We start from the raw sequence: 13,297 nt of genomic DNA on the forward strand, positions 1-13,297 counted from the left end.
GGCAGGAGAATCGCTTGAACCCAGGAGGTGGAGGTTGCTGTGAGCCAAGATCGCACCACTGCACTCCAGCCTGGGTGACACAGCAAGACTCCGTCTTTAAAAAAAAAAAAGAAAGAAAAAAAAAAAAGAAATGATAAATAGTTGAGGTGTGAAAGGAAAATAAAATTCAAATCTTAGGACCTCAAACTCACTAAGCCAAAGGAAACAGTGAAGCTGGGCACTGGGTCCCACAAACCTCCTTCCCATCTTGTTCCTACATAGATAGCTATATACCTTTCTCATATTTTGCCCACAAGGAAATTCCTGGTGGGCCCTGAGATCTTTAAAGCAGTTCAGTTGAATTTCACCCGACAAAGTAAATTGACAGCTTATCTTCACAAATATGGGACAAAGGATGGAACTCAAAGTCATCCCTCTGCTCACCTGAGAAAAATGCGTATCTGACTCCTCCCTACCTATACTCTATAATTATTTTATCTTATGTAAAAATGCAGATTCGCTGAGCTCTAGATAAATGCATAATGAAGCACTCCTTTCACATGAAAAATGAAATGAGGATGGTCAGGGTTGGATGCCATTATTTATTCAGTGAAGCTAATCAAAAGGCTCAACAGAATGTAACTGCTTCCCTCTTTTATCTACCCTCTCCCTCTCTTTTTTTCTTTACTCTTTTTCCTTTAAGTATTGAAGCCCACAGACCCTCTCTGGAAAAAGCACACATCGCAGATTTGTCCTGTGGTATATGTCACTTTTTCCCCAGGGTGTGTCCTTAACTTTGGCAAAGGAAATTAAAAATGACTGAGACTTGCCTCAGTCATTTTGTCTGACTTTCAGAGGTCATGAATATGCCAATAACTCATGTATAGATTCTACAGTGTATACATGTATCAAGATATCCCTTTGTACTCCATAAATGTATATAATTATTATGTGTCTATTTAAAATAAAATAAAACTTCAATGATTATGGTTTTTGGGAGGGTATGGTGGCTCATGCCTGTAATCCCAGCACTTTGGGAGGCCAAGGCAGGCAGATCATCTGAGGTTGGGAGTTCGAGGCCAGTCTGGCCAACATGATGAAACCCCGTCTCTACTAAAAATACAAAAAATTAGCTGGGCGTGGTGGTGCCTACCTGTAATGCCAGCTACTCAGGAGGCTGAGGCAGGAGAATTGCTTGAACCTGGGAGGCAAAGGTTGTAGTGAGCCGAGATTGTGCCACTGCACTCCAGCCTGGGCAACAGAGCCAGACTCCATCCCTCACCTTCCTCCCAAAAAAGACTACATTTTATACATTTAAAATGTGTGTCTTAACAGAATCATAGAGAAGGGAAGCTAATGGAAATGATACATTTTGATGAAGGTCAGGGCTGGATGCCATTATTTATTTAAAGCATACAAGCCCAACTCCAATCCTTGTCCCACAGTTCTGTGTTCCCCTGATAATGTTCTGTTTGCTGTCCCTGGTTCTACAGGGAGAGAATTTGCTGGTCAAACTGATAAGTGACTGGTTACTAGACACATATCCACTTCTCATTCTGGTATACAGAATGAGTATACAGAATGTCTAGGATGGCTTTATGGCAGTCATCTAGATCTTGTTGAAGTCTGGGATGCTGAAGAAGTCTCATCGTCTGAGTTTCTGACCCTGTAAGGTTGAAGCAAGATGGAATGATGGTGACTTGGCCAGAAAAGAATGCTATATCGTGAAGTCTCCCTCTTCTGATAACAAGCGACCCTGCTCCCTCTTTGGTAAGTGAGGAAACTGTGGCTCATGGAAGTGGCATGGCTAATGCATGGCAAGCGAGGTCTGCCTGACTAGGAAGCCTATGTTCTCTCTAATTTATCATCCCTTGCCTGAAGAAAGAGAAGCAGATCTAGCAAAGTGTGGTAGACAAAAAAAAAAAAAAAAAAAAAGGTTCATATATTCAGTGTGTTGCTTTTAGCTTCTAGTGATTTCCACAGTACACAATTCTACACTAGCTATTTGGAGAAAGTTGAAGCCTGGCATGAGAATTCCTTTGATTTTGAGAGCTGACTCCAAATATTTTATGAAGAAGCATGTGCAAGAATAAGATACATATTTCCATCTCATATTTCCTCCAAGGGCTGAGCCTATTCCTGACTCAGAGAGATATTGCAAAAGAAGCTGGTATTATACACATTGGAAATGACACTCCTTCTAAAGAGCAAAACAACTTTATCATATCAAGCAGAGCAAAGCTCCCCTCTCAGAAAACTCAAAAATGATCAAAATGCAAACTGGACTTGGACGGGGGAAAAGGTGATGGTAGCAAAAGCAGCTGTCAAAAATAAAGAGGTTACTTGTGAATGACTGAAATGTCCAAGTGTCATGCCACCAGCAGCCACAAATAAAAGCAGATGCTGCAACATTTTTAAAAAGCGTTTCTATAAAAAGATTAAAATGGCTGCATACAATTAAGAAGTATAATTTTATTGAAAAGCATGAATGGCAAAGCAAAAGGAAATGTCAATATGATAGGGAGTCTTGCTCTGTTACCCAGGCTTGAGTGCACTGGCTCAATCACAGCTCAATGAAGCCTCGACCTTCCAGGCTCAAGTGATTCTCTCACCTCAGCGTCTCGAGTAGTTTAGACTACAGGTGCAAGCCACCATGCCCGGCTAATGTTTTCATTTTTTGTAGACATAGGGTCTTGCTACGTTGCCCGGGCTGGCCTCTAACTTGTGGGCTCAAGCGATCCTCTTGCATTGACCTTCCAAAGTATGGGGATTATAGGTGTGAGCCACTGTGCCCAGCCTCAATATGAATTTTATAAAAGTCCAAATGCTCTGAACGTGGAGAACTTGCCATCTACAAAAAATCGTTCTGTCTTAAGGTGTGCAAAGAAGTGAGGCTAGAACTCATTTCAGAAACAGATTAAGTGGACACCAAAGAATATTTAAGCTTCAGAAGGGAAAGAAAGGTTATCAATGAACAGTAGCTGAGATCACAGGCCCCTTACCTGCGAAGAGAGAGAATCTGTGGTAAGCTGCAGTACAAACCAGAATTCATTTGAAAGATAAAATGCAGAAGCTCCAGGGCCTTAGATGCAGCCTCATTTCCTTTGTACCCTGCCACCCAGCTGTTGCCTATGATTTCACTGAAACAGTTATCACCTCCAGTTAGCAAAATCTAAGGGAGTGATTCTCAATTTCTGTTCTGCAAAAGAATCCACTGAAAAGGTTGCTAAAATGTAGATTCTTGGCCCACACTCCCTGAAAATGCTGATGCGTTAAGTCTGTGCTGGGCTTAGGACCCCTTATTTTAACAAGCATCCCATGGAAAAGGTCATCAGGGGTTCACACTCCGAACTACTGTCTAAGGCTTTAATCCTCAGACTATTGGTTGAGACCTACTAATAAGTCTTGAAGTCAGCTTAGTGAGATTAGCATTTGAAAAGAAACAGAAGAAAAAACAGAAAAATGTCAGTGTATACTGTGCAATTTTTAGATTCATTCACATATATGAGTGTGGGTATACATGTGCAGTGAATTGTGAGGTACAATATATTTCAGACTGTGCATCCCAGCTGAGAAAGTTGGAGAAACAGTGGCCTAAAAGGACATGAAGATCACTTCCCTGTGACCCATTTATCGTTTTCTCTATCCCCACACTGAGTTCCAAATCACTCCAGCTCCACTTCCTTCCCATGTCTACAAAGAGGACATAAGACTGTTTCTTTGTTCTCCAGTGTCAGGCATGACAACTGGCTTTTCGGCTTCAGGAATGAATATGGACAACTTGAAGGAAGGCTTGCCAAGACCCCAGTGGAGCCTCAGATGTAGTAGATGATGAGAAGTGAGTGAAAACCATTTAGATTCCGACCTGGGGATCTTCCAAAGGTCTGGAGGAAGAGAAGTGGCAGGAAGGAAAGCGTAGAAAATGAGGGGCAAACTCTGGAGAGTAGGTTGAGACCTCAGAAGCTGGAAGGTGAGCCAATGCATTATTCTTTCCATATGGAGATGATGTTAGTAACCCACCTGCAGGAGCTGGAGTGTTTTTAGCTATTTTTCCTCCCAGCAATGGCACAGATCCTTTTCCATTCATTCATATTATCTTGATCCAACTTATAGTGAAAATAATAAGGTTTCACAGGTGCTGGTCTAGATATGAACAGGCTCACCACTTGTTCTCCTGCATACAGCCTAACCATGTGAGAAAGAGCCACCAGAAAGACAGGACCAGGAAAATAATGCCAAGCATGTTTAGCCCTGTGTGCTATTCATCTCTCCCAGCTTCTCCACTCTGGTCTTTCCAGCCCCTTGGGAATTCCTCCACTAGGTCCATTTGAAAAAGAGTACCAAGGAGGCTCAGGGGACTGAAAACCAGCTGTGCACTGTGGCTTGGGTTATCTTCCATTTGAGGAAGCTGTTTTTCTCATTCCCTAGCTCCCTTCTCCATGCCACCACCACAAAAGAGTACCTTTTCCTAATGTTCACAAAGGTTTAATATAGGCTAGCAGTACCCCAGGGGAAGAGAGCTCCATTCCTTTAACAAGTCACTGTGCCTTTTCATGACATCAGGTAGTCTTTCGGTGTTCAAAAGACACCCACATTCAACACACATGCAATCACCACTCTTTGCTCTAAGTAGCTTTTGTAATGACCATATCTCCGCTCCAGCCCTTCAAAATTGGAGGGTGTGCCTACTAACAAACATCCTGGATGGCCTATCAGAGTAAGTGAAGTCCTTAAAAAAGAATAGAAACCCAAGATGTGAGCATAAATCACTCCAATAATTCCATAGTATCTGGCCACAGGCATCTCAGCTACATCTTCACTTAACTAGGTCATTTTAGGGGGCTTGCAGTGTCTGGGACACCACTTATTTTTTAGAGTCTTATTTTGTTGGGGATCAATTCAGAAAAAAAAGTGAAGCTTCATGGGATATGTACACATTGTCACCATTTAGAGAAAATGACAGAAGTGAAGGAAAAAAGAAGCATCCTACTTATAAGGTCAATTTGGCTCATGCGTGTCTGTGATCTCAGGGTCTCACAGTTCACACACTGCCACACAAATGTTCCAACCAGTCCATCCACAGCCACTCATTATGCCAGTAAGTGGATGATACTTTTTTAAATTTTTTATATATTTTTTAGCAGAGCCATTTTAAACCTCGGCTATAACAACACTTGCACATCCAATTCATTGTCATTATCTTTGCTAAATGCTTTCAGTGAAGGAGGGATGAGAAAACAGGTCTTTTGTATTCCTGGGCTATCAATAATCTTCTTCCTTGGAGGTGAATGTTTCACTCCAAAGGAAAAAAATGACTCTATTTTATACTTGCTATTTGTCTATCCTGTATAAGTGAGGACTGAAAATGTGAAGTATATAGCACTTGCTAGGCACTCAGTACATGTTGATATGGATTCTCTTTGGGGTGAAGGAAGGTGGGTTATCAAGCAGGCTCCTGTTTCTCTGGGGAACAGAACTGTACAGAAGAGGGGAAGGCAGTGTTCACAGGTACCTGAGGGAACCCGCAGGTACCAGCCCTCTTCTTGGTACAGCAGACTTAGGACTGAATATGTGGCTTCTGCAATTTAATCACCATTGGACTTCTTACAGCCTAATGGTATATGTCAATTAGTATATTAGGATATGTAACTTACCAATCAGACACATCAATTTAGGGTAACTGGATAAACAAGCTAACTTGTGGCTGAGGCCTAAACCTGGGTCATCATCCTAACATGTCAGAAATGTCTTTGTTTTTTCTCTTAGTCTGTAATTCCTCCTAACACACAAGCTTCCAATTCTAGGTTCTGGTCGTGTTACACTATTTGCATCCCCTCTCTCAATGCACCACAATCTTTAACACCCCTTTGCACCTGCTTTTCTCTGTACTTGGAATGCCCACCCATCCTTTACCTTCCTCTGCATAGTCAACACCTACTTCTAGGAAGTCTTTTCTGTCCATTGATAGTGGGTTAGGGCCCACCCTCAAGGCTGCCCAGGCTTGCCTCTGTCATTGGACTGATGCCATTATCATCCCTCTGTTTCCCAGGCAGTCTCCTCACTAGACTCTGTACTCCCTGGGGATTTGTAATACATTCTTTGAGTGAATGAATGCACAGGATGGGTATTAAATGAATGGAGGAGTGAGTGGTGAAAGAATGAACCCAGGATTGGAACACAAAGTTCAGAACCCAACTTCCCATACTATCCTTTCTCTCACAATATCCTTGTCAATTGCAAAACAAATAGCTAGGTTTAATAAGGTGGCTAGGGAAATTGAGGTCTTTAGAGGAAAAAAGCGAGTAGCTAGCCTATTGCCTCCTCTGAATCTGACACTTATTTGCTCTTCTGGATGAGATAACGAATATCTAGCTAATAGATTATTAACCACAAAATATGTTTTGGTTCTCAAGAAAGATGGCATGAGATTGTTACCATTTTATACATCCTTATATATTAACAAAAAATAAAGCACTCACTCTAGAAAAGAACACTAGATCTCCACTGCTCTCCTTGGCCCAGGGTTCCACAAACACTGTTACTTACATATGCCTTGGTTAACCTTGCCAGCAAATCTTGAATTCAACTTTGTGTGCAAGAGTGGGTTTTCTTCCATGTAGCAAAGTGAGGCAACTATCACAGTCAGAGACAGAACATAACTAGGGCTTGCCTTATCCTGGCCAAGACCATCTAACACATCTTGGAGAGAACTCCATGTCTCCTGAACAATATAACTGTCTACTGTAAGTCTGTAATGAAAGATTAAACCTCCTTACATTGAACCTGAACCCCCTTTTCTGTGAAGCTATGAGTGTATGACATTTAGAAAATTCTCTCCCCTTCCAATGAGACTGGAACAATAGACTAATTATGCAAGCTCCGTGTGACACTGGAGCCTCAAATTTTTGTAAGAAGATTCTGGCCATAAATAATTTTTTTTTGGGCGGGGGGGGGGAACAGAGTGTTGCTCTGTCACCGAGGCTGCAGTGCAGTGGCACAATCTTGGCTCCCTGCAACCTCCGCCTCCCGGGTTCAAGTGATTCTCCTGCCTCAGCCTTCCAAGTAGCTGGGATTACAGGTGCCTGCCATCACGCCTGGCTAATTTTTGTATTTTTAGTAGAGACGGGGTTTCACCATGTTGGCCAAGCTGGTGTTGAACTCCTGACCTCAAGTGATCCGCCTGCCTCGGCCTCCCAAAGTGCTGGGATTATAGGTGTGTGCCACCACACCCAGACATCATAAATACATTTTTGATAAATACATTTTTTGAAAGCCAATTTTCCTGCTTTTCAGGATAACCTCCCAGGGATTGTATTTTGAGAACAAAGTCTCTGAATATCTGTCTTTAAGCTTCTTTGCTTGGCTGAGCCGACAGGAGGATACCATTGCCATGCTTACATCCGGGCATACATGCTATGCAGAATGGCTGCCAAATTTGACCCTAAGGGAAAGAAGAGAAAGCTTACTGACCTTGTGCAGCTCCACAGGAGTTGGAGACATGATCTCCTTTATTTCTTGTTTCATTTTTCTCAGGGTTACTGACTTCCTACCCACATCTGAAGGCAGGGTGTTGCTCCGAGTTGTTTGGCTGTAGTGCGGCCGCGAGCTGCTGCGCTCCTGGAAGCTGGCCTGTCGCCCCAGCTGACTGCGAGGTGTTGGAGCCTCATGATTCAAACTCATCGTGCTCCCCGACATGATTGTTGCCTGTGGCATTGACAATTTTTAGAAACAGTTAAGCCATGGACTAAGGAAAGGGTTTGGTGCCCAACAGTAAGCACATTTATCCTTCTGCGAGGTAAAAATACAGTCTCTTCAGGGCAAAACCAAAGGCTGGAGAATGGATGTACTAATGGAACTATGAAAGTCTGGAAAATGCTTTGCAAGTGACATTTATAATGCACGTCTCAAATCCAATTTAAGTACTTAAGCCGTTGAGTTTATTTAATCAAATACCACCCCTGGCAGTTTTGAGGCAAATTGAAATGCTCTAACATTTGCTTACTGTAAACTACATTTTAAGCATTAACTTTCCACTGAGTGGGTTCTAACAGATGGGATTCATGAGGCCACTTTGAATATATCTTAAAGAAATGAACCAAGAACTTCTCCATGGACACCAGGCTGCCTGTACTTGCAATACTGCCTCTATCTCCAACGGCAGCTAACAATGGGTTGGAATGGGATGACTGATACAAAGGCAAGGGGTTCTTCCCAGGCTTCTGTCTAGCACTGAATATTGTCTTTCCTGTGGCCAAGTGGCCTGTCCCCAAAGTTTGTAGACCAGCTAAGTCTCCATATTATTTGGTACAGATTAAATGTTTCTTAGAAATACCCTTTGTATAAGATCCTCAGAGAATCTTTTCATTTATTATCATTTATTATGTTCTTATATTCAACTTTTTGCTCACAAGCAGTAGGACTTGAATTGGATGTTACCAGTGAATTGGGAATTTTGTTCAAATATGTTCTTCCCTGAATACTTCACAAGCAATGACAAGATTAGATACCAAAGATGAACAAGGCTCAGAACTGGGGGGGGGAAAAAAAAAAAGGATTTGAAACCATTATCAAGTAGTGGATATTCATTTCTCATGGTTGGAGAATGCTAAAATTCTGAAAACATGCCCGTAGCCAGCTCTGTACTCCTGGGTGTAATGGTATAAAGGTAAACTAGCATTGATAAATCTGCCTGAAACCATGGGGACAGAAAACAAGTTTCATTTGCCACGTGATTTAGTTGTTTATGTTGATACAGATGCTAAAAGTAACAGACGCTTAACTTGTTGAGTCTTTTGAATGTAGTCACTCATTTAAGCCTCACAACAACTCTATGGGGTAGGTACTATTACTTCTCTCAATTTATTTATTTATTTATTTTCTTTTTTGAGACAGACTCTCACTCTGTCACCCAGGCTGGGGTGCAGTGGTGTGATCCTGGCTCACTGTAGCCTCTGCCTTCTTTGTTCAAGCAATTCTTGTGCCACAGCCTCCCAAGTAGCTGGTACTACAGGCAAGGACCACCATGCTCGGCTAATTTTTGTATTTTTAGTAGAGATGGATTTCACCATGTTGGCCAGGCTGGTCTGGAAACTGCTGATCTCAAGTGACCTACCCAACTTAGCCTCCCAAAGTGCTGGGATTACAGGTGTGAGTCACCACACCTGGCCATTCCTCCCAACTTATAGGTAAGCAACTGAGGCACAAAGAGGCTGACTCACCCAAGCTCACATTGGTAGTAAATGAGCCGAGGGCACTTTATAAAACTATTGATCATAAGGGAATACTGCAAAGTGAGTCGAGTTTTCATGTGTCACGTCTCTAAGATTTCATGATTCTCAAATTCACCTGGTGTTCAGCTATACACACACTATTAACAAGATCTTTGAACAACAGCCCAGTGTTGGCACACATGTGCATATATCTAACAACTTTGTTGAAAAAGAAATGAAACAAGTAGACCATTCACATCTTGGCTAGATCAGTTATCACACTGATAATTTTGAAAAAGAAAATTATAACTGTAAAAACACTTGCTGATCACTGAACATTAACATGTGCTAAGTCCCATACAGATTGTATGTAGAATATCATGTAATACATAAGTAACCCTACACAATAGATATTAAAATTACCATACATCCTCATTTCAGTAAAGGAAAGAGATGCATGGACAAGTTAAGCAACTTGCCCAAGAGCCAGGGCATGGAGCTCTAGCATTCTGACTCCAGAACTCTCGTGCTTGACTGTTTGGTGCTTCTCGGTGAAATGTTAGGTTGAACCATATAAAACTTCCTTTTTAGTAAGTAGAAAGATGCCTAGCATTTAAAAACAAGTGTGGGCTGTTTATATAACAGTTTATTTCAGACAAATACCCTTTTTAAGTTGATTGAAACCTTTCTTTACTGGCTTCATTGGTGTCATGGGATATTCTTTATTTTATGGCACTTACTCATGTATATTTTATTTTATTTTATTATTTATTTATTTATTTATTTTTAAACAGATTCTCACTCTGTCGCCAGGCTGAAGTTCAGTGGTGTGATCCCAGCTCACTGCAACCTCTGCCTCCCGGGTTCAAGCGATTCTCTTGCCTCAGCCTCCCAAGTAGCTGGGATCACATGTACCTGTCACCAAGCCTGGCTAATTTTTGTATTTTTAGTAGATATGAGGTTTCTCCACATTGGCCAGGCTGATCTCAAACTCCTGACCTCAGGTGATCCGCCTGCCTCAACCTCCCAAAGTGCTGGGATTACCGGCCTGAGGCACCGTGCCCGCCCCATTTCTGTGTTTAATCTAGTGTATCTGACAGTGCTCAGTGGTTATTTTCTTGCCATGCTGACCCTCCATTTATTATTTTTACCTACTTAGACTAGTTGTTTGCTTTGTTAACATCTGTTTTTAAATATTCATTTTTCATGAGAATGACAGGACATGTGTTGGAAGTAAAACACTTAATCACTACATCTGGGAGACCACAGTTTTCCTTTGATGAATCTTAGCTGCCATAGAAGAAATTACAAATTGATTTAGAAAAGGTTCTGATGGAAGAAATAAGATACTATCACTAATTCTTTGGTCCGCATTTCCAAGTAAGCATGTGAGTCTGTATAGTAATCAAAATTTGATTACTTTGTTTAAAATGAACGTTAGGTAGCATCTAAGAAGGAACATAAAAGGTAAAACAAATATAAAAACTAAAATAAAAAGCTAAAAAAACAATTATTTTTAATTACCTAGGATTTGCTTTGGTCTCAAGAGTATGTATTACCTGTTTTCATTTGCCGTAATTCATAATTGCATATTATCCCTAAGGCAACCTAGAGTTCTCTATCTGACATTTAGTTAAATCTTCTTCCTATATTATGCTAAACACAAAATAGTTAAAGCAGTGTTCATTAATCAAGAAAGGGCAAAAATACTAATAGTTAATTTTTACTGAATACTTTGTTGAATACTTGTTTAGTGCCACATAATTATTAGCTCATTATAATTTCCATCTTTTATAGAAGAAATATCTGATAAGAGAGGTTAAAAACTTGTCCAAAGACTCATTCAAATTTCTCTCCTTTGTTAAAGCTATACATTTTTCAGTGCTAAAGTTGAACCTAAATTATTGCTAGCTATAGGGAAAATGATTAGTAAACTAATTTTCATTTCCATTTCAATTGTAATCATCTTTCATCTTAGCTAACCTTCTACATTTATTAGTATTCTAGTGTGCTTTAACTTTTAATGCTGGATGTAAATTTAATATGCAAGAATCTAGCTCTAATATTTTTTGTATAACAGCATTTCTAATCAAGGGAATGGGGTTCATTTAAACCAATAAATAAATATTCTTTGTGATAATAGTCTAAATATAACTAATTTATGAATTTGCCAATCATTCATCCTAGCTGAGGATTTAATTTCCCTTTGGCTTATAAATTCAACTCATTTGCTTTCTGCATTAATAATGTCAAGGGCCACACCTGTCTGGAGCTATGTTACAGCAAAGTCATAGGCTGTGGCAACATAAAGTCTATTCTTGCTGATGGATGTTGTTTTCATCAGATAACTCAATTTCTGGGTGAAAACAGAACCTCATTGTATTACTTTTTACATCATTTTATTTTTGCCTAATGTAAAACAAGCTGTTAGAAAAACAGCTTTTTTCTTCAAAAGGGAAGTATCAAAATGCACAAGGAAAAAGCAGCATGAGCCAAAACGTGCTTTCAAAAGCAGGGCTATGTTCAAGAATTGTGAATTGTGCTCATTATTCAGTTTGGGCTACTTTTCTTCATCATTCTACATGCAGAAGGTGGTACAGGTTTAAATAAGCCAGCCAATACTTAAGCATTCTGTTCTTTTTGAAAGTTGTGTAAAAAGGAATCACTGCTAACATCTTACTTCATTTAGATTTTACAGGATTATCCATGTCCAGAACCTTTAACTGTGCTCTGAAGCTGCAGTTCATGCCAGGTAATACCATGACGTTTACAAGTTCAAACTAATATTTTTCTTCATAATTCTCTTTGCAGATTCACAGACATTAGAATCACATAAAATATCCACACATGCAATTGAGAAGCAAAATAATATAAAGATGAGTAATCATTTTAGAATTGCAAGAGTTTCACCCCATTATGCCATTCACATTCCTTATGGTGACTTGGGGACCTCATAAGACATCAAAATAAAAATGAGACTTTTGCCACTTTATTTTTTACAGCTCAGAAAATTTAAAAGAACATAAAAGGAAACAGTCCAGGACTTCCCAGACTAAAGTGTGAGTACCATCAGCGAAATCATGGCTTTGATTAAAGAACTCACCAGGAGTTCAGCCATTACATTCCATCTCATTCTTCCTTGAATTCACACTAAGTTAATACAGATGGAATCAGGATTTGCAATTAACAGCAACGTACTATGTAATATTTTTGCTGCTTATCAAATAGACTGGCCTTTTTCACCAGCTGCATTGTCATCTACTTTAAGGACAAAACAAAGTAAAATAAAATTTCCTCTTATGTTCCTCTTAGCGATCAAATTAATTTCTATACCAGGTACAAATGAAAACATGCCAAAGAAACCTTTCTAAAGCAACTAAGAGAATGGGATGCGCCGCTGCTGGGAGACTTAGCTCGCTTTTTAGCGATTTGGTGGGAAACAGATACAGTCAGGGTTAGCAGGGAGCAATGGCAGAAGCCACAAGTCAGTAAGCTTGAGGGGTGGAGATGGGGAAATAAATACTTTTGACTGCATTGTATAAAATCAAATTGCTGTCCAGAAGGCAAGGGGGTAGGGAAGGCAGCTTCACAAGCAAAAATATAAACATAAAGGGTAGCTACCAAGAGAGTCATGTTTCTCAAAGACACACGCCTGTCAGCTTTCTCCTGTGGAAAGGGTTAAAGCTTTTAAATGAACTGGTGTGAGAAATGCAAACTTAAAAGGACCAAAAAAAATGAATGTAGAAACAATAAAAGTAAGTAGCAGGACTGAGGCTACCTCCAGTTCTCTCAGAATTCCTGACTGTCCGCAGGTTTCCAAATCTTCCAGCGCTTGAGACCAGAAGTTCTCCTCTTGTTCTGTCTCTGCACTATCGGCAGCCCCTGCAAAACTGTTGTCAAGAAACACAGGCTGGGTTAGGAACTTGCCAGACATTTTTTTTTTTTTTTTTTTTTGAGACAGAGTCTTGCTCTATAACCCAGGCTGGAGTGCAGTGGCGCAATCTCGGCTCACTGAAAGCTCCACCTCCCGGGTTCACACCATTCTCCTGCCTCAGCCTCCTGAGTAGCTGGGACTACAGGTGCCTGCCACCACGCCCAGCTTTTTTTTT

General features: G+C 40.5%; 1 protein-coding gene across 3 annotated transcripts in view; it reads right to left on the reverse strand.

Annotated features, from left to right (window-relative positions):
• GRIP1 (glutamate receptor interacting protein 1) overlaps positions 1-13,297 on the reverse strand; it is a 338,518-nt gene that overhangs the window by 16,683 nt on the left and 308,538 nt on the right. For 2 of the 3 annotated variants that reach the window (XM_025403428.1, XM_025403427.1), the window contains 3 exons: positions 12,967-13,078; positions 12,810-12,854; positions 7,450-7,683 (listed from right to left, as the gene is read on the reverse strand). In XM_025403428.1, the coding sequence (XP_025259213.1) occupies positions 7,450-7,683; positions 12,810-12,854; positions 12,967-13,078 (391 nt within the window). The remainder of the gene's footprint in view (positions 1-7,449; positions 7,684-12,809; positions 12,855-12,966; positions 13,079-13,297) is intronic. The other variant, XM_025403429.1, reaches the window with a different exon arrangement.

Source organism: Theropithecus gelada, chromosome 11 (genome assembly GCF_003255815.1).
Source record: "Theropithecus gelada isolate Dixy chromosome 11, Tgel_1.0, whole genome shotgun sequence".
In the NCBI taxonomy this organism is placed as follows: Eukaryota; Metazoa; Chordata; class Mammalia; order Primates; family Cercopithecidae; genus Theropithecus; species Theropithecus gelada.